This window comes from Epinephelus lanceolatus, chromosome 3 (assembly GCF_041903045.1).
Source record: "Epinephelus lanceolatus isolate andai-2023 chromosome 3, ASM4190304v1, whole genome shotgun sequence".
Taxonomy (NCBI): domain Eukaryota; kingdom Metazoa; phylum Chordata; class Actinopteri; order Perciformes; family Serranidae; genus Epinephelus; species Epinephelus lanceolatus.
Window position 1 is genome coordinate 9,008,240 of NC_135736.1, and position 21,492 is coordinate 9,029,731.

General features: G+C 40.8%; 2 protein-coding genes across 2 annotated transcripts; both read right to left on the bottom strand.

Moving 5' to 3' along the window:
- Nucleotides 1–4,232: 4,232 nt before the first annotated feature.
- LOC144462582 (uncharacterized) lies at nucleotides 4,233–6,649 on the bottom strand. The gene is made up of 4 exons (XM_078166734.1): nucleotides 6,495–6,649; nucleotides 6,346–6,417; nucleotides 6,157–6,209; nucleotides 4,233–4,706 (listed from the first exon to the last, which is right to left on the bottom strand). Exons 2-4 carry the CDS (start codon nucleotides 6,386–6,388, stop codon nucleotides 4,314–4,316), a joined length of 489 nt encoding a protein of 162 aa, XP_078022860.1. The 5' UTR covers nucleotides 6,389–6,417; nucleotides 6,495–6,649; the 3' UTR covers nucleotides 4,233–4,313.
- Nucleotides 6,650–7,989: 1,340 nt separating this feature from the next.
- On the bottom strand, nucleotides 7,990–19,644 carry melk (maternal embryonic leucine zipper kinase). The gene is made up of 18 exons (XM_033623394.1): nucleotides 19,506–19,644; nucleotides 19,136–19,248; nucleotides 18,958–19,043; nucleotides 18,005–18,121; nucleotides 16,805–16,948; nucleotides 16,598–16,666; nucleotides 16,260–16,352; nucleotides 15,916–16,014; nucleotides 14,932–15,000; nucleotides 14,547–14,645; nucleotides 14,118–14,204; nucleotides 13,800–13,931; nucleotides 13,215–13,379; nucleotides 12,759–13,050; nucleotides 9,666–9,762; nucleotides 9,161–9,317; nucleotides 8,887–8,990; nucleotides 7,990–8,789 (listed from the first exon to the last, which is right to left on the bottom strand). Exons 2-18 carry the CDS (start codon nucleotides 19,212–19,214, stop codon nucleotides 8,612–8,614), a joined length of 2,067 nt encoding a protein of 688 aa, XP_033479285.1. The 5' UTR covers nucleotides 19,215–19,248; nucleotides 19,506–19,644; the 3' UTR covers nucleotides 7,990–8,611.
- Between the last annotated feature and the right edge of the window lie 1,848 nt (nucleotides 19,645–21,492).

The following is a 21,492-nucleotide window of genomic DNA, read 5'->3' on the forward strand; positions in this document are numbered from 1 at the left end:
CATCCCAAGCCGAACTAACACATTAAGCTTTGGTGGCATTTTTTATATTGATAAATGTACTAATGTCTGCTAACAAAGGCATACCTGATTGATTGTTGCTATTGGTCTTTAATGTGGTGTTTTTGGCGTTTCCCAGGGATCACCCAAAAAGTATGAGCAGTAGCAGGCTTTTTTTCTCTCACTCTTTTTGTATCTAGTTTTTGTCTCATGATTGGGCATATAATGTCATATGTTAGGCAGTTTGAGAGATGTTGGTGTTTAATTCCAACTCCCACTGTACGAGTAAATCATCTGCACTGTAAAGCCAAAGCTCAAGATTTCTGTGTTCACGCTTCAATCGTCAAGCCACGACCTGAGTGCTCACACTGTAAATGTGAAATAGAAAATAAAACTGCCTGTTGGCTCCTGCAGACTGCTCTGGCTATTGACGATTGTCAATAAAGATTCGTTTGAAAGCTCCAAGCAGGTACAAGTTTGCTTGCTGGCAGAGGTACAGTTCACAATAAGAGACGTCCCAAAAAGAGCTGAAAGTCTATTTCTGCAAAATGGGTCAGTCTATGTTTTGATTCGCTCTCTCTCTCTCTCGCTCCCTCTTACACACACACACACACACACACACACAGACTCAAACACATACAGGCACACAATCTCCGCTGGTATCGGGTTACCGCCACCACACCCGTCTGATCAATCAAGACCAACAGCATTGATAGCAAGCATAATGATTGGCACACACAGTTGTCATTCATGACCTCAATCCCTCATTTTTAACATCAAATTACTAGTTATAAACAAACTTATCAGAAAAAAAACACTTGAACATACAGCAGCAAAAAAAGAGCTACCTAAAATAACAAAAACCATTTGACCCATACTTGGAGTTCTTCGTTTTTAGAGGGGGCAGGTATATGACCTATAGGCTACTGCAACCAGCCAGATGGGGGGTGTAATCAAGATGTTTTGGCTTCACTTTTGGGGAGCTGTCATGCTGTCCACCTTTAGATACAGTCTATCCTGGGTACATGTTATATGATTGATTGAGTGAGTGAGAAAAGGAACTGACCTTGGGGAAAGGACTCGTGGCTCTGCTTCAGCTGTGCAAGACCAAAGTGTCTGACGCCTCAGAAATACATTCAAACATCTGACGGCCTGTCTGGAGCAGTTGATCGGGTCATGATTGGTCCTCCCTCCCCCCGTACACTGCACAGAAAACAACTCTTGACAAAGCTGAAATTTGGTCTGACTCTAAAATGAGTTGTGTGGCTCAAAAATCGGAGCAGGAACAGACTCATCAGATCATACATCATTGTATCATCTGCTTTCATTGTCAACATTTGTGCACCTGCAGCTGTTTACATTTGCTACCTAGTGCACTACATATACTTTTTGCCATTTTATTTGAGCACCAGAATTTTCAGTATGGCGCCCTCGAAAATTCTCGAAATTGAGCAAACAAAATGCAGTGTCTATAGCCTCTACTTAACTTTTTTACTGTAAAAAAAAACAACTCACAGTGCAAAGCTTCCCCTAGATGTGAAAGTTACAGTTGTCTGTTGGTGAAGACACAAAATAGTGATGATTACAGCATCCACAATTGCTTTTTAATGCTCATTACAGAGCAAACTTTCAAATATGTTTATTATGTAGCTAATAATGATTGAAAGAGAGAGTGATTTAAAACAAAGCATCAGTTATCTCTGCTGGGCAAAATCCTCTGGCACCCCAGGGAGTGATTCTTCTTTCTGGGCACAAAAGGTTTGTCAGCAGAAGACGACCTGTGCAGTTAGCATTAGCACTGATAGCTAACCCAAAGAAGAAAATGAAAAGATTCTCTGTGATTAACATATATCTCTGAGAAATGCAGACCAAAAAAAAAAAAAAAAAATCAGCAGCAAAAACTAATTTTAGTAACAACACTACATGTACGATAAAGCCATGAAGGAGCAATATGCTTGCTGTCACATTCCCTACAACAGGACGCTGATATCAGACTAAACAAGGTAAGTAAAGGTCAGTGAAGGCAGATGGAGTCCAACCTAGAGTCTGGTTCTGTTGGAGGCTTTTTATCTGTTAGAAGTTTTTCCTTGAGTGCTTGCTCATAAGGGTGGTTGTTAGGTCTCTGCTCATTAAAGAGTATGTTGTAGTGAACCAATCCCCAGGAAAAATGTTGCCATTGTTCCTTTCTGCAAACCCACGTTATATTTGCACATTATTATGCAGTGGATATTTAAGAACATTCAACAACATTGTGGTTAATGTGTGGTTAGATTTAGGCACAAAAACTACTTTGTTATAGTTCGGACAAGATCATGTTTGAGTTAAATCACCCAGTCTGGGGGACACAATCCCAGCAGGAAAAGCAGCGAAGTCTCTGAAAATTACAAATGCTTTAGTTGCTACCAAACACCTACATTTGGTGCCTTAAAAGCAGCTGGAAACACGGCAGTGACTTGTTAAATCTCATGTTTTGTTGGTCTCGAACACTATACTAAGTCACTTTAGAAATGTTGATGTGACATGTATGTAATGCACAAATATAATGTATTTGTGGTTTGCAGAAATGTACAATGCCAACATTTTATTCTGGCGACTGGGTTGGCTCTAGACCTGCTTTATATGAAAAGTGTTTCGAGTTAACTTTTGTTATTATTTGGCACTATATAAATAAAATTGACTTGACTCACTTCACACTGTCAGACATGTAAATAGTTTTCACATCATCTTTCAGGTCATAATTACAACCAGGAAAGTTGTATTTTTCTGAAAGATTCAATACATCAAAATTGGCGCTTGATAACAAAGTGCCGGAAAACCAATAAAGCAAACATAGATGCTTCACTTCATCGTAAGTACATTGTTTAAGGTAACTGTACCCAAATTTAATGGATAAAGTGCTATTGTAAATATAAATAATTTTTAATATTCACACAATTGTGCAATCTTACAACCATCTTGAGTTGTCTGATAACGAGTATATTCTCAGACATATGACCCTTTCCTATCCCTACCATCCATCCCATGTGATGTGAACGTTGCATTATGGTGAAAAACTTTGGCTCCACATGTAGGCCCAGTCTGGCCTGGGATCAAATCCCACTAATGCTTCCTGGCCTGTGTCTGCCAAGCTAATTTTCCTCCTTCAAACAAACATTTGATAAATGGCCTCCTCACTCTCCTCGTTTCAAATAGGAAAACTCTCCCCGTCCTCTTCCTCTCCTTCCTGCAGACGATCACCGTCGTCCTCTCTCCATCTCTGAGACAATTACAAACATCCCGCTTCCCATTTATCACCAACAATTAAACAGCATGGACGGAGGCTACTTCATAAGCAGGGAGGAGAGGGCGAGGAGAGCGCGGGAGGAGACGAATGCGAGCGGAATGAAGTAGAGTCAACAGTGAGAAAGAGAGAGGAAGGCTGACAGCACAATTAAGGTTTTTAATTCTCTGCTTGAGTGGGCCGGTCCAGTCTTTATGCTAATTAGGATGCCACGGCCATGTAATAAATCTCTATGATCCAGCCTCATTTCCCTTCTGTCTCTCTGTCTGTCTCTTTCACACATGCTCACACACATTCACAACAGCACGGAAAGTTCACCCATTCCTTTATATGGCTACACCCTTTGGCTGGAGTGTTAATAGTTTTGATAAAATTGTTTTTTCGGGCAATTTTTAATGCTTCCCTGAGATCTGAGAGCCACGGCGTGTCAGCACACTCTGTTTACTGGTTGGCCAAGCATTCGCTGCTTTGGCTCAACGCCTATACCACATGTAGTTTCTCTCCCTGTTAACTCCCTTTATTAGTGTTTTTCAGGAATATGGTTTGCATGCCCTGCGCTGTGTACACACATACACACACACATCTAAAGGCGCAATGAATGCAGAAAATATTCTCTTATTCCTCTCCCTATTTCTCTTATCCGCTCATCTCCATTTGACAGACATGTCTAATGATAACATCTGCAGATGGCAAGAAAACAGCACAACAATCCGGATATAATTGGGGGGCCACATTTAAAGATGAGGAGAGAGAAAATGAGAGCGATAGATAAGTGGACAACTGTAGGCTGTTTGTTAAAGTAGCAACTAGCAGATATATTTTCACCCTCATTTAGGTCACGAGGACACACACTAATCAGTGTTTTTTTTCTGTTGCTTCTCACAAAGTGTCCCAAAGCCAATTTAAGCACAAGATCTGTGTGAAAATCAACTGCAGTTGTATGTTCATTAAATAAATGAAGGTAAGAGCAGGTCCAAACAAATTGAGGTGGATTTTTACTCAAAGAAACACACAGTGAGATCATTTACAGGAGAATTCAGCCTTGCTCTGCAACTCTACGACTAAACATCCTCAGCTTGGTTTTAATATAACTCCTCTCCTGTTTCTTCTGCTGGTACAACACTTTCTCATTGGTGGCGTCTCCATCAGCCATTTTGTGCTGCTTGAGGGTTAAAATGGCCCCCACCCCAACTACCAGAGCCAGGTGAAGCAGGTACAGGGCAATATGGAGGCAAGTCAACAGCATGGAGACACAGATGGTGGCAACGCACCAGGGCCAAGCCAGGAGCAGCAGCAGGGAGTGATACAAGGAGCTGAGGACAAGAGCTGGGACGGACAGGACGATTCTGAGTAGCGTGGAGGCCAGCCAGGAGTACAGAGACAGAGGGGACAAGAGGAGAGACACTGCTGCGCCACTCATGGATACAGCCTAAAAGGAAAAATGCAATTCTCAATCCCAACATCAAACGGAAATAAACAGTGATGAAATCTCCACTCTGTGTTTTGAAAAAGGTAACTTTAGCCTGTATGCTTTACAACCTTTATGACGAGGAGAGACTGCTAAAAACAGCTCAGGCTGGCGTATGTTTGTGGTCGTTTTTGCATTCTTGTGAGAACGAGAGTAGTGTGGACGAATTTATTTTTTAAAACAGAGGGGGAAAACATATTTTTTCAAAAACATGTGTATACATGTAGACAGGGCCTAAATGCTCCACTATATTCACAAGATACTTGTTAATTTTTGACTTGCTGATTTTTTTGGCATCACTGTTGTCTTTATTAGACAGTCAGTAGTGAAGAGGGAGACAGGAAACATGGGCAAAAGACAGGCATGACAAGTGACAAAACTTCCCAGCTGAACTCAAACCACAGACATGCACTGTAACGATTCAGCTACCAGACCATCAGAGTCCTACACGGGTCCATTTTTGAAAACCTTAATCTGCCAAGCTCAGTACCAGCGTACCAGAATCGGCCTGTCACCCATCATTAAGTCTTAGTCAAAGCTGCACCTGCCTGCACCTGTTAATAGAAGTCCAGTGACCCTGGGGTGTCGGTGGCTTGGTGGTGAAGCGGGCGCCCCATGCACTGGGCTGTTGCCGCAGTGGTTCGAGTTCGAGTCAAGCCTGTGGCCCTTTGTTGCACGTCTCTCCCCCTCTTTCTCTCCCACCTTCATGCTTCACTGTCCTGTCAATTAAAGGCAAAAAATGCCCTAAAAAAATATCTTAAAAAAAAAAAGAAGAAGTCCAGTAACCCAACCCCCACCCGTGACTGAACAACCACAAGCTACGGTCACTCACATTAAGCTGGATTCTCTGTTATTTTATTACAATTCCAGCAGAGGCAAAGTTTCTTTCATTGGCTGTGCTGGATGCTGCGAAAACATTCTGCACAATCACTGCCAGGTTGTGAATCATTTTAGCATGCTCTTTCCACCACCATAAAACCTCAAAAGGATCCTCCTTGGGTGCCTCATCATCGGGCTGCAAAGTTTCATCACTGGAGTCCTCCACGTCAGAGACGAATATGACAATGGGGTCAAAGGTTCAACTTGTGTCATTGACTTCCAGGATATAAGGAATTGTGACTTAGAAGTCAAAATATCATTTTCTGAAAAATAAAACATATTTTTGTTCTCACCCACTCACTCTTCATTTTTCCCTGTGCCCGTACCCATGAATTTATATATACATATACATATTTTACCTGTTACACAGCTTTTTGCAGGTTACCTGGGGTACCCGACCCGGTGGAGGAGTCTGATGCACATGTTCTAAATATTAAGGGGGACATTTCCCATGGCACACCCCTATGCTAAGACCTCCCTCCACCCCCAGGTTGGGCACACATAGGCCTAACTACTGTTTTTATTGACCTACCTCACAAGGATTTCCCTGTGAAGTGTCATTAGACGTCTGAGCCTTGTAAAGCCCTGAAAAATGAGCAGTGGACAAATATGCAGTCAGAGGAACAAGAAGAAATAGATGTGTCATGTAGCTGGCTTACAAAAAAACTAAATTGCCTGGCCATATTAGTGTGACAGCTCCTCTCAAAAATCATAAACTCACATAGGCAAAGGACAATGAGAACAATTGTCAGCAGAAGCCTCATTTCTCCTACATGTCTTTACACTCACAAGCCTGAAAAGCACAAGCAAAACAAGTAAACACAAATCTGCGCCGACCTGTTTTAGCATTTACAAAGAATTTCTACTTACTCAACACTGCTCCCAAACTGGATGTACTGTGTGTCAGCTCACTCTGCTGCTGAGTCCTGCTGGAAGTTTCACACTGCTCTACATTCTGCAGAGTTTCTCAGCTTTATGTCATTAATCCTCTGCAGGACTTTGGGTCAGATATGCTCTCTTTTTCTAGCTGTCAACAAGCATGGACTAAACTTCACAACTTGAGATTGGAGTGCCCCCTGTTTGAATGGAGGGACAATGACAATAGGGATTTGGAGTTTTTTCTTACAAGGAGTAAACCGTGAATCATCTACCTGGCCCACTACTCCTGCAGATACTGAGAAGGTGAAGCAAATGAAACAATATAAGGCAACAAATTTATGATATAAAACCAAAATATTGAAGAAAAAATCAGGTAAGCATGTGAAAACGTGAGAAGAATCTGGCTCATGCAATGGTTGAAGAAAATGGGGAAAGGCCAGAAAAGAGGGGAGAGTCTTTCACATATGTGAGAAAGGTGACAGCGGGCTTTTACTCCAGCTGCTGTCCACAGCACACACACACACAAACATGCTCTGATCCTCCAACCTCAGCCCAGCAGGAGTCATTACCACCACTGGAATAATATGGAGGACATGGGCTGAGGCTGTTTTTGAGGATGTTTTTTTTTTATCTTCCTAACTCCAACCTTCACCTCTGTCTTAAATTATCATCCCACCCCCCACCCACTCCAGACTCCATTAAGGTTAAACCCCCCTTATCATCACCTCAACCCATCGTTACCCTTCTCCTCCCTGCTGAGACGCCAAGGAGAACCTGCCACAAATAAATGCCAATCAGCTGCAGCACTGTTATGACTAAGTGGCATCTTGTCTCGGAGCAGGGAGGGGAGAGGAGCCCCTCAGACTCTTCTGTTTTAGTCGGCTCAGATGTTGCAGGCAATGATCATCATTATTTAGTCATTCAGTCAGTCATAACAATCATGCTCCTACAGCCGTTTCTGCCATAACAATCATCATCCACCATTTTGAGTGTCAAAGGTAAATCATTATCTTTCACTGTGGTTATAAATTTACTTACACAGGACATCTGAATTCCTGTAGATCAATGACCCAATCATTTTCTTGACAAAATATACCATAGATCTGACAATATTCTACATATGTGAAGTACTTTTGCATAAAAATGCTGAACTGTTGCTCCTGTTTGTAATTAGTAACCATTATTAAAACTATTCAACATGTGAGTGCAAGATGTGTGTTTTGAATCTAAAGTACCTCAAGTGATGAAACACTGCAGACATTTGACACCCTTCCGCATCAAACGCTGTCACTAAGCTAAACTATCACTATCAATCTTTGTACTAAAGAGGAGTGAGGACCAGAAGATGAACAGAAGGATGATGACAGAGTGTAAAACACACCACTGCTCCATCAAACTGCTGAGCGAATCAAAAAAGAAAGAACATTTGATGTCAAGGAAGTACATAAATTAATCTCAATCATCCGTCTCCATAAACACAGGAAGATTACATTTACCAGAAACCATTTATTTTGCTCCTTTTGTCAGTAGAAATCTTACAGACACACAATATGACAGTAAAAACTAGACAAGCACCAACAAGAAATAAGAGCTTCATACAACACAGCCATGTAAAAATGTCATGATGTTAGCATTGTAAACACATGTACATTAATGACAGTAAATTACACCTACAGGGGAGAATAACAACATCAAGACATTAATATGGTAATAAGCAGCCAGAAGGTAAACTGTACTGTAAATAGCTATATTGTATTTCATACATACACACATTCATCTCAAGAGGGTTGACAGAGATCCTATTCAGCTTAATAATTAGGAAGAAAAACAGCAATACTCTACATAAAACAAGACACGCTGTACAGGATCCTGTGATGTAATGCTCATAAATTTAATGTAACATGTGATCTGGAGATTGCAGGCTGGCCTAAGGACAATTTTAAATATTCACTTTGAATAATGAAGGACTAATCACTGATGTACTAAGACACCTTCTAGTGTATGAATCTGTGCATCAATCACCAATTCAACATCATGTATTCTTGGACACAGAAAGGCCAGCATCAATTGACTTGACACGGGCAATGACTGTTAGTAAAGTGCATTATTTAGATACTGGATGAGGCGAGGATGTCTTCTACCAGGTGCTTGTAGACCCAGGCATCTCCCTTTAGTCTCTGACGACGGACCCCAACAACCTCTGGCCTCTGCAGCAGGCACACCTCCAGCTCAAACGCCATGGTTACCTTCCCAAAGTCGCCCCAGGTCCGACACTTCAGGGTATACCTGAATGAAAGGAGAAGAAGGTGACATAGAAACATTACGATTGGATCAAAGACTGGGGCCACCTGATCAGAAATCAAGGGAAGGTGCGTCATCTTACCCTTTCTGTGTGAAATCAACTTTTTTTTCCGGCAGGATGGAGAGGATGTGGTTAAGGACCTGGTCTGGGTTGGTTTGACTGGTCAGAGTAACATTGTACTGTGCCTTCGGAGGAAAGACGGATGAAAGAAAATGATATAATGTGTGCATTTGTAGAAATAAGGGTTCCAAAGGTGTCCCTTTGGAGACAAGCCACAAAACCCCTGTATGGTTCTAGTTAGTACCTCCATTTTTAAGAGTATACAATACTTCTGGCAGGTGTGCACATTCTATACCTTGATCTTGCGTGGACCGTCACGAAGGGCTCGTCTCTTGCTGGGAGTAAGCATGGTGATCATCTTATCCAGGCCTCTCTCCAGGGAACCAAACACTTTTCCTCCTCTCTTCTTCTTCCCGCTGTCTCCCATAACAGCCATGTCCAACGACCGAGACCTGGAGAGCAAAGAGGATCTCGTATTTATTCACTTTGGCAAGTCATTTGATCAAACTGCTCTTACCTAACTAGATTACAGGTTAACATTTCAGTATTTGAACAGAAACAGGAATCTTACGCTGTTTACCATTACAGTCTAAATTCAAATTGACTTAAATTGAGAGACCTATCAACGTTTAACCGGAATTCAGTCTCTTAAGCCCATAGGCCACCCTGAGGTCCCCAGTGACTTTAGATGTGAACTTTAGCCTCCCTCCCACCCAACTATTGTCTATATTTATCCCATTCACTTATTAACACAGACACTTTCCCCTACTCCCTCTTTCATATTTGGAAACTCCACTCACCTTCTCTCAGGACTCAAGGCCACTATTTCAACATTTGCAAGCTCCTTAAACTCTGCTACTCTCTTCTTATTGTGCTCTTTAGAGGCACTGCCTCCACCTACAACACACACAGGAAACACAGAAATACTTTGGTTAAAAAAAATGAATATAAACATGTTTTCCTTTTACACCCTGCTGACTCATCGGCCGAACCAGTCATCACATACTCTTGCTTTGCAGCCAAACATTGTTCAAACCAACAGAACTTAAAGCCGCAACAATTAGTTCAACTGTTGGTCAGCCAAAACAAGACATTCGAGGTCACCTCGGGCCCTGGGAAACTGGGATAGATATTTTTGCTGTTTTATAGACCACACAGTTAACAATAAATCCCACAAAAATAAATGGGAATTAATCTGTAATGAAAACAATTTTTACTTCCATAGATATATATGGAAGAATATATTTTTGAGTAGATATGTTAAAAATGGTGCAGAGGACACTGACAATATATTTCTATTTGGTGGAATGGTGCCACCACTGGAGAACAAAAACTGTTTTGGGTTTTAATATTTCTCTTAAAGGAGAAGTGCGGTATTTTGCACTTTGAGCCCCATTTCTGGGTTGTTTATAATGAAATAGAGTGGTTAAGATCAAAATAGTGACGACTGCTCATTTTCAAAGAATTTGGCTTTCCCCTGCCTGGCTTAACACTGCTGCCTATGGCCATGTGTGAACCTGTCCTAAAACCACCCTAAACATTTGTTTTCCAGCCATGAAACTCACAGAGTGGCCAGTGGTGTTTGTTGATGTTCTGACATAAGAATCGTAGCAAACTGTGGTTTCCATCCGTATTTTCACTATTCATCTTGACTGTGGAACTATTTTTTTCAGCTGCCTCACACACGTGTGTAAACTTCCGCGTGATCATTTGTTTGACCCTGAAGCGTTATACACTCCAGCCCACTTGATGGTGATAATGCTCCTTTACGTGGGTGTCACCAACTGGCAGGAAAACATTGCAATGAAATGGGGACAGAGAAAAGAGGCAGAAGACGTATACTCCAGTTCAAATCGGTAACCACGGCTGTCAAAATCAATTTCGAATGCATCATCATCCAGAATCCACCTTTCAAAATCCATTGTGCAGTTGTTTAAACTTATTACAAAACTTTTTCTTTCGTCTTCATCACTGTCGAGCCGGCACATTCGCTGAGCTAAAAGACTACAATGACTACAACCTTGTCGTAAACAACCCCCTTTCCGTTTCCGGTGGTGGATTACTACCAATGGACAATGAGGCTTCCTATATAAATCAATGGATTAGGCCAAATGTCAAATAAATCATCACGGATGGAAACCACAGTTTGCTATGATTCTTATGTCAGAACGAACACCACTGACCACTCTGTGAGTTTCATGGCTTTGAAAATGAACGTTTAGGGTGGTTTTAGGACAGGTTCACACATGGCCATAGGCAGCAGGGGAAAGCCAAATTCTCTGAAAAGGAGCACTCGTCAAAATTTTGGTCTTAACCACTCTATTTCATCATAAACAACCCAGAAATGGGGCTCAAAGTGCAAAATACCGGACTTCTCCTTTAATGTCACTCAGCTTCAAGGGTTGGGTACCAATCTCAGTACTTTTAAGGATATCAACTGAATTATGCTGGTGTCAGCCCCAAAGGTTGGGACCTAAGAGCACATCTGGGTGAGAACACCCGGTTAAGACAAGAGGCAAGAGTGCCGTGAAGTGCCCCAAAGCCTGGAAGCCAGCCATGGAGCTTCGAAGCCAGCAATGGAGCTCTGCAGAGCTGCCAGGTTTAACATCAGACAGAGGGCAGAAGTGCCCTGATGCCGGGAAATTGACCACGGAGCTCGCCTACCCCTGCAGTGTGTTCAAAAATTACATTTTGTTATTACAGAGAAAGCACAGTACCGAAAACAAAAAAAAAAAAAACGGTAAAGTTGAGTACCTGTATCGAATCCCAGGTACCCTAACAATACCGTTATCGGATCAAATGTGATACCCAACCCTATGACGCTGTCCAGACATTATGGAATCAGATTGTGGTTGCAACCTCAAAGTGTCTTACAAGTAAATGAAAAGGGGAAACCGGGATGAAGGTTGGATGAGAAAATAATCAGTGCAGCCCTTTGCTCTTATGCATGGAATTGGCTAGCTTTGTCATTGGAGCTTAACACAAAGGCTTTGGTATACACAGAGACAAGAAGCCCGAAACACACACACACACACACACACACACACACACACACACAAAGAGAGAGAGAGCTAGGCTTTAGTGGCAAGAGAACACATGTCACTACAGCCCACGTGGGACGGTAAGCAGAGGAAAGAGACAGCTACACCTGTCACAGCGCACGCCTAGGGACAGACACACAGATCACGGTGTGCATGTGTGTGTGTGTGTGTGGACAAGTTTGTCAGAGGCAGCATGTCTGCACTGTAGCTCAGAGAACAGGAGGCTGTTAAGAGAGCAGGACCGCGCCAGATTCCAAGGGTTTAACACCAAATAGGTCAGCTGCAGCACGTTAGCCGGCTTATGGCCAAGTTTATAAGGTAAACTAATGAGGCCGGACACCTGAGCAGAGGATTCACTTTGACAAATAATAAAGACTTTAATGATTCTCCATTCATATTAGTGTCCTTCATTTATAGATAAGTGAGTAGAATTAGCTTCCTGATAATAATAACCTCACCTTTGAGTTGACAGTGATAAGTGTGTACATGTGTGTGTGTGTGTTCATTTTCAGTGGTTTCAGTAATGACAGCTAAATCATAGAAATATGAGTGGCTTTGGGATAAAAACAGGCCCAATAAATGAGTTTATTACCAGAAGACAATTTACTTGCAAATGTGTGGCATGTGGACGTGGCACTTGTGATTATGAGAGCTGCATGAAGACTGAGCGAGGGACAGATAAATGAAAGAGAACGATGTGGAGAGGGGCAGTTGGCTAATGCAAATAATCTAATAGAGATTGTACTTCAAGCCCTTGTTCGGAACAAAAAAACAATTACAGTATACAAATAAACTGGATGATGAACTGAAACTCTGTGTTGCCGTGGGCTGAGTAGCAGAGAGACTCCTGACCTTTAGGCGTGACTGCATTGGCTTTGGTGTCATTGATGTTAGCATTTCCATTGGGTGTGGTCAACACATTCTTGTTGGGCCGTGCATTCTTCTTATTGGACACAGGGGTTCGAGGAGGAGGCAACGCAAATATTTCAACATCCTTCTCCTGCACAGCAATATTCTCCTTGTTCTCACAGGCTCGTTCTTGGTCTCTGTGCCTCCTCTCCTCACGGTGCTGTGTCTTAGTTCGCCCCCTCTCTGGGGTCGGGCTGTAAGCACACCTTTTCTCCACTGAAGGAGATGCTAGTCTCTATAGGAATACAAAGAAGAGATAAATGTGGTATGAGCAGATTTCTCTGTAAGACAAGAGACATGGCCCTTCACCATCGCAGCTAACACGGTTTCTAATCCAAACTTAATCAGGAAGAACACGGAGGACAGCAAAAACATACATGTGCCCCAGCTTTCACATACCATGTCGTTGTTGTTTGCAGCTCCATCTGGCTGACCTCTGACGCCCTGGGGTGTGTACTGTTTAACTGAAATCCACGGGCAGTCGTCAGTGTAGTCGGAGCAAAAGTCCAGAGAACCCACAATCACGGCGTCTTCATCCTCGCTGAAGTGAAGGGCTTCCCTTGTCTGAAAGCAAGAGAGAAAATAAGATTTTGGAAAAAAAGAAAAAAAAAAAAAAAGACCAAAACACCAACAAAAACGCTCAGTGTTGGGAAACATTAAGTACATAAGGTCGGGCTAGGCAATAAATCGATATTTTATTGATGTCGCGATACGAGATTAAATATCGTCTTAGATTTTGTATATTGTAAGTATTGTTTCACGCCTGCTTTACAGTAAAATGATGTCATCTTCTGAATTTACTAGACTAGCTGTTCTTTATTTGCCTTCACACACACAATCATTTTGATTTATCCATATCACCCAGCCCTAATGTAAGGTACAAGGTAGAGTCAAGAAGACTGAATCAGAACATGCAGCTGTAGGGACAGTCAGTAGCTCGAAGGAAGAACAGAGCATTTTGGGAGTTGTGGTATGGAGTCTGACCTGTAGTCCCTGGTGCAGCGGAGAGCAGGACTCCTCACAGACTGTTGGTTCAGGGCGCAGGCGGACAGGTCTGCCCCTCTGCTTCTTTGACAGCAGCAGCAGGTAGGTGGCTGTGGTCTGGTCATACCGCCACTGTAGGAGTTAACATGTATTAGACTGCATTTCAAATACAAAGTATGTCAAATATTATGTTTGCATAGAATACAAGAGGAACAGACATAATCAACATATGCATTTGTTGTGATGTCACCATTCATAACACAATGAAATCAACTGATGATAAACTGATCAGCATAATGAACATCAGTGCAGACACACCTCCTTGACCAGCGCTGTGGTGCTCTCCCTCGATCGTTTCATGTTGACAGCCATCTCAGTAATACAGTCCTCATCGATGTGACCGAGCTACACAAAAGGCACAAACACAAAATATTAAAGTCTTTTTTAAAAACATTTTATATGTGAGCACTAAAAGAATAATTCCCAAATAACATTCATATTACGGATTATGACATTGTTTCAGGGGCCTGTGTGGTGACTGGAGAGAACTAGAAAAACCCTCAGAGAATGGATCAAATTTTGACTTTGAAATCAAATGAAAAACTCTAAACTAAAACAGCATACAGCTCCATAAACTGTTAGATGCTTCTGTAGTGTTTGTAGTTGTGCAGCGCTGTTTATGTTTATATCTACTATAGCATTGTCATGGATGAATGTGTGTGTGTGTGTGTGTGTGTGTGTGTGTACCGGCTGCCTGCTGTGCCACTCCACAGGGCTGTTGTAATCTTTCAACACCCAGGGATGGTCCAGCAGCTGTCGAACAGTAAGACGCAGCTTGGGGTCCACCTACAGGATGCACACGAAAACTACAACTCAATATTCAAAAGACTACACATCCATCTACAGTATGTCTAAAATGTTGTATGTGTTATAAAAATAAATAAAATGGTATTCTAATTATATCAATTCAAAAAATTACTTCTACTCTTCTATTGTGACAAATTAATGTGGTTATGAGTTCCAGTGTTGTGCAGTGAGAAGCAATCTGGTGACTCGAGGAGTGAATTTTTCGTAAAGTAGCAAAAAAGCAGAAGACAGGGGAGAGAGTGTGATTATTATTATGATTATGTACCTGCATCATCTGGTTGAGGAGGAGGACACTACCTGGAGACAGCCATCGAGGGTTATCATATTTACCTCTCTAAGGAGATTAAAAAAAACGTACAAAAACACGTTATGAAACATTATTTTTTTCTGAATGCTTACACACTAATAGTGATTCTTGAAACACTATTGCTGAAACCATTAACACATTTAGCAAATGCATTTACAAAGCGTGCCAAACTGAATGTGCATTCTCTGTTTTAGTCAGTTTTTATAACACACTTTTTGCAAAACTGTAAATACTGGTCTCTACATTACTACACTATTTGCCCTGTGCATTTCCACATTGACAGATGTGCCACCTTGCTCAAGACAACACTGTATGTGATGTGAATGAAATCCTATGGCCAGAGGGGCCCGACACACAAAGAACACAAGACTTAGTCAAAATTTTTTTTATCCTACTGTGCTTTTGTTGTTTGAGGAGTGTTACAACATGTAGAGAAAAAATTTTACTTTTCCCCCTTATTGTATTGATAGTATGATATGTTCGGAATACACATCCATACTCAGCACATTTGGATACCTGTGTGTATGTGTGTTTCCTACATGTATGGCAACTTTTTTGCAAACTGATATGCCTTGCACACAGAAAAAGCAAAAGCTACAAGTGTAGTTGGTGCTTGGTATGCATATTCAAATGATGGTTTGTGTGTACTGTGTTGATCCAAAAACAGATTTTTTTTAAAGAGTTTGAAGAGTTTTGCATTAATTGTTTGCTTTTGCAATGGCAATATTTCATAGACTAGAGATCAATTCTTCAGTAATTGCAGGACAAGGACACAAGGTATTTAAGAGCGATTCTGGAACACCAGTATTCAATCTCTGTCATAAGTCAAATAATAAATAAAACAATAAATAAAATAAAACAAAACTTTTTGTTACATTGAGTTCTGAATTTCAACTAGTTCAGCTCTGTCAGAGTTTTTGAGACTGCTGTCTGTGCTCTTACTGTAATCTTCCTGTAGAGGACCATGCAGTTGTCGTCATCAAAGGGAAGATATCCACAGAGCAGCGCGAACAGCAGCACTCCCATACTCCACACATCAGCCTAGAGGTTACACATCACACAGCAGTATTTCAGCTTTACAGTTAGGATTTCACAGCTCAGTTGCACTGAGTCATGCACCAGCGAATATGATCAGCGCACCATGAAAAAGCAGAATTGTGGAACAGGCAGGTAATCACGACTTTTAGTGGAAAACAAATGCAAGTTTTGCAGGTTTAAATAAGGGCAAATCTTGAAATCACAGCCCTGGTGGTTTCTAAAAGTTGTAAACAGCATGCATCTCTCACCTCTGAACCAATATATGCCTTTCCCTGGATGAGTTCAGGAGCAGCATACGCAGGGCTCCCACAACACGTCATCAGCTCATAACCCAAACCTCCCTAGGCAAGAAATAACAACATGCGCATATCATGTTTATAGGCAATTATCACTGTGTAAACACTTGTCTATAGACATCAGCTTCAACCTAGACTGTGAACGGCCAAACACAATGTTGTGTAATATAAAACATATTTGTCGGAACAACCGATTAGATTTGCCTCCATCCAAAAAATCTTGAACAAACAGCTAACAGGCTGAATACATTTAAAGCTAAAACAACAAGACAGGGGATATGATTATGTACCTTTGGTTTGGCACACAATCCAAAGTCTATGAGCTTCAAGTTGTGGTCTTCATCAATCAACAAGTTTTCCTACAGTTCAGAGAGACAATCATCGCAGCAGACATTAAGATTAGTATGCAGTCACAGGCAAGGAGGAACACATTGCTATAGTTTCTTTAATGTGTCATGTTCTCTCAGTCACTCTTTTACATCAGTGGTTGTGTTTACCGGTTTGAGGTCCCTGTGTGCATATCCCTGGCTGTGGACGTAGGCCATCGCAGACACAATCTGTCTGAAAAACACCCTGGTCTCCTCCTCTGACAGACGATCCTTCGCTATGATGTAGTCAAACAACTCCCCACCTGGACAGTACTGAGAGGAAGAAGAAAGGACGGAGAGAGAGAGAGAGATGCAAAATTACTGAACATAAAGCAGCGTTCCTACACATTTTCATTTCAATATTCCATTTCCAGACCTCTTGGTAGATTTATCATATTTGACATCGGAGTACAAATGGCTCGATGTAAATTAAAGTTTCTGAAAATTCAACTGTTAACATGTATGTTCCATTCTGACTATGTATGCTATTATGTTGCTGAATAATTGACAGAAGATTTTAACCTTATGGCTCATAATCAACAATCTGTTCAGTCCATACTCCTACGCAGGGACTTGGGCCTGAGACATTCCACTGCTAAACATCTCTGCCCGAAAAAGGAAATGAATGAACCGGTGCTTCCTATACTTGCTTGGTTTCTTTCCCTTACGTATTGAATGAAAAATATAATATTATTGTTTCCCCATATTTTTCACTCTTTTATAAAAAGGAACCAAAAAAGAGTAAAAAAAAAAAAAAAAGGTATGGTGTGTTTAGTTTTCTGATAACTTCATCATTGCATAACTCTATGCAGCACTATACAATTCAAAGATATTGCTACATTTTCTTTCAAACTCATTTGGTCGCAGATGTCTGGATCTGGCTCAGTTATAAAGCTCTTAGGGCAGAGCTGTTATGTAGGGTGTGACGTGCAGGAGTAGAGGATGCTCTGCATAGGAATGCACATTGAGTCACATGCTAGATCTCTTGCCTTGCTTTTGATGACATCAAGCTTGCCCTAGCTGCACTCTCTCACACAGTGGTTAACATTTTGGCTGCACAGCCTGCTCCAAACGCCATGAAAAAAACACTCTTCTTGAACGATAAGTTTATTTTCAGAAATGCTGTATGTCTAAAAATAAACTGAATTTTATATTTTAGAAAACAGAGTAGGGGCAATACTCTGGAAACAAATATTTTTCTATACTCGTTTCCTTTTTCCATTCTTATCTGGAAACTACTAAAATCAAATTTCATACTTTTCCATGCTGCATAGAAACCCTGACAATGTCATATTCACACTCACACAGTCTCTGTGTATGTGTGCTTACCTCCAGCACCATGAAGATCTGGGTAGAGGTTTCTATGACCTGATAGAGACGACAGACATGCTGATGACTCAGGTTCTTCATGGCCTCAATCTCCACCTTCACACGTGGCAGATCATCCTAGGGTGACGAATGGTTTGTTATTGGTTTTTGATGTATAATTTTTAATCTATTCTGTGTACTTTTTGAATTGCTGCATTTTTTTAAATGATGATGCACATGCTCATGCACATTAAGATAAGCAACCATGGGCATCCATGTAAATGGATGAAGAACAAAATAAAGGGTAAGGTTATTGAAGATGGTGAGTAGCTCTGGGTAGGGCTGAGAAACAATCTGATATTGTTTATCAACTTTCAGTTCACATTTTGTGATTATATGAAAATATTCTGTCATAATTTTACAGAATTCTGTTGTCCAAATATTAACTTTTGTAAACCCATCACATTTTAACTATTGTAAAAAGTTTTGTTTGATGTAATATAACAATGGTACAACAGTTAATTGCATTAATCATAATTTCATCATAATGTGCTTTTGCATACATTTATCATAGATAGACAGATTATCGAGAAATCAGCTCAGACAATTTTGTGAAACATTGTCAGTCAGAACAGCTTCTCAAATTTAGGATTTGTATGGCTTCCTTTGTTTAACATCATTGTACACTTTGCACTCGTCACCTCAGGGTTTTGAAACTTGTAATAGGTTTTACATTTTATCGACTACAGTCGATACACTTTTACAGACTATACACATTTTACAGGCTTTACTGAACAAACTGGCTGTTGATAATGAACATATCTGATGCTACTGTTTTCAAATCAAAATGCTTATGATATTCTTCAAGTTAATGTTTTTTTTTTTTTTTTGCTTTGTTGGGTTTTCCTGTTCAATGCAAATACTTACAGCAGATCAACAATAACCTAAGTAAGCAAAGTGTCTCCTTGACTCACCCCTAGATCCTTCTTGCTCATGATTTTAATGGCAACCTTCTCTCCTGTCAGGATGTGTCGACCCAGCTTGACTTTAGCAAAGCCTCCTGACAAACACAAAGTATATAAACACACATCAGAGAGATATGGCAGTGACAGAGCTTTTTCACTCACTGACATGTATTAATAATGTCATTACCTGAGCCGATAGTCTCGTAAATCTCATAGTATTTGTAGAGCTCGTCGGCTCCGCGTTGCTCTGTTCTTTCCACAGGCATCCTCCCTGCTTCAGCCACACGATGATAAACCTCCCTGCGGTGAGAGAAAACGGTTTATAGCAGCAGTGTTAGCGCTCAACTCAATAAGACACTCAACTAAACGGGAAAAACACAGCTTTCTTTGTGTTCAAAATAAACTAAGTTAGTAGCTAACATTTTCTAGCTGCTAGCTATCGTCACTTAACTTAAACTGTAACGTTAGCTACAGAAATAAAACTAACACCAGTAAAACCTAACATATGCCACTACACGCTAGCTGAATACCGCTCTCGATATTACCTGATAATTTACCTGTATTTTAATGAAAACGGGAGAAGAAGAAGGTAAAATCAATGAGCAACCACACGCCACATAGACAAACCCTGTGGCAAGCAGAGATGTTTTGTTACAGAAGTTTGAATTTCGCACGTTGACGTTGACTCCACTTCCGGCTTCCGGTTTGTGCTTCGTGCGCACTCTTGTGGTAAACAGAAGTACTGCGGCAATGAAAAAGGGATTTAATTACATACAGTACATAGTCCTTCTGGAGGCGGTAGTTTATGGTTTATGGAACCCTCTTTGTAAATTACCATAAAGTTGAATATACACCTCTCTCATCAACAAAAGAACTTAATAAGCTTTTCTGAAGGCAGACAGCATTAGTTTTAGCCAGGTTTACCAAGTAAAATGGTAACTGATTTTACAGACAGATGCAGGCTACATACACAGAGTTCATAGCAAGGTGAGAGAAAAACGAATAAAAAGAAGACAGACATAGCAAATGCAGATGTGATCCATAAAGGTGCAGTCCTTGATACAGTTAAGCATGATAGTTGATCTTAGAGAAGGCTTGAGGGCCAAAACCATAACGAGCTGGGCTGAAACTCATCTGAATAAAAGAGAAAAGCACATGAAATCGGACTGTGCAGCACTTGCTGACTTCTTCTGTCAGTGATCAGTACCTCACTACAACCCAGTACAACAATATTTAAATACTCAAATACAAGTATGAGTCATACATTATTTTATTGAAATAAAAATTTTCATAAAGTATCAAAAGTAAAAGTGGACCTTAAGTGGAATAACCCCTCTTGCTGTTATATTGATATGTATCATATTATTGAACTCATTGGACTGATATGTTAATGTGTAAGAAGCATTTTGATGTTGGTCAGAATAGAGCAGTTTTTTAATCTGTGAAGTGGCCAGTTGTTTAACACCACTACAAGAGGGAAGGATCAAAGTGAGCAAGGTTTAATTTCTGGGGCTCTGACGCTCATTTGAGCGAACAGCACAGCACAGGTCTGAATGCTTGATTCATTCAGTGAGGGGGCACAATGGCTCTGTTATGCTATGCATTTTATGTTGGATTTTTACCTAATTACACTCATCTTCTCACATCCATACACACTGTATGAATAAAATTACCCCTTGTGTACTCCCACAATGCAGCATTGTTAGACTGAGGGTCTTAATTGACCTCTTCTGCTCTATCCCTCCTTACAATGGACGTTTTTTCACAGCAGACAGTTTTATTTGTCACAGGTGAAACTAATAATACTAACGATGGCTCAGTTCCATTAAGAGTGCCAGTAAATGATTCCAGTGAGCCAGCATGCACAATACCAGGACCTCCCCGAAATGGAATGCAGCTATCATTAATGTTATTAAATACACCTGTGCTTTTCAGACTATGACAAGTAAAAATGTCTATGAAAAAGGTCTACAGACATTTTTTTTTTTTCATGGGTGACAGGGGATATTCACAGGGGGATAGCAGGTCATCAGTTTATGCCTCATAGACGTGGTATACATCATCTGAAAGCTGGGAACCTTAAGATTCATTTAAGATGCAGCATTGTGCATCAAGTTTTTCTAGTAATAAATCTGTAATAAATATTGTGTTTTGTTCAGGCACCTATTCAAAGGTTGAAAGAGTGTATAATGGCTTAGATCATTATGATGGAAGTATATGACAGCCATTCCTGTGCTCAATTATGTCTCCTAAGATGTCGCAGCAATATTTGGGGTTGATATATTTGTCACACAGATTTGGTGCTTAATTTAAGCAATACTTCAGAGTTGATAAAAATGGTCAAAAATCCTATCCCTCCAAAGTACCACCTTCAGACACCAAGACCCAGAGGAACACCAGAGAGTCCATGCTGTGATTTGATTTGAATAGAATAGAAAGAACTTTACTCATTTCCGAAGGGAAATTGAGCTGTTCAGCAGCTCATAAAAGACAAAGAACAACAACAACAACAACAACAACAACAACAACCATACTTCTCCTCAT

Excerpts from the sequence above, each read along its gene's own strand:
- LOC144462582 (XM_078166734.1), bottom strand. The coding sequence starts at position 6,388 with ATGAGGCTTCTGCTGACAATTGTTCTCATTGTCCTTTGCCTAT. Across the intron at positions 6,210-6,345 it reads TCTCATTGTCCTTTGCCTAT|GGCTTTACAAGGCTCAGACG; the intron begins GTGAGTTTATGA and ends CTCATTTTTCAG. Across the intron at positions 4,707-6,156 it reads CACAGGGAAATCCTTGTGAG|GCTGTATCCATGAGTGGCGC; the intron begins GTAGGTCAATAA and ends TTTTCCTTTTAG.
- melk (XM_033623394.1), bottom strand. The coding sequence starts at position 19,214 with ATGCCTGTGGAAAGAACAGAGCAACGCGGAGCCGACGAGCTCTACAAA. Across the intron at positions 16,015-16,259 it reads AGGCATATATTGGTTCAGAG|GCTGATGTGTGGAGTATGGG; the intron begins GTGAGAGATGCA and ends TGTAACCTCTAG. Across the intron at positions 13,380-13,799 it reads CGCTGCACCAGGGACTACAG|ACAAGGGAAGCCCTTCACTT; the intron begins GTCAGACTCCAT and ends TCTTGCTTTCAG.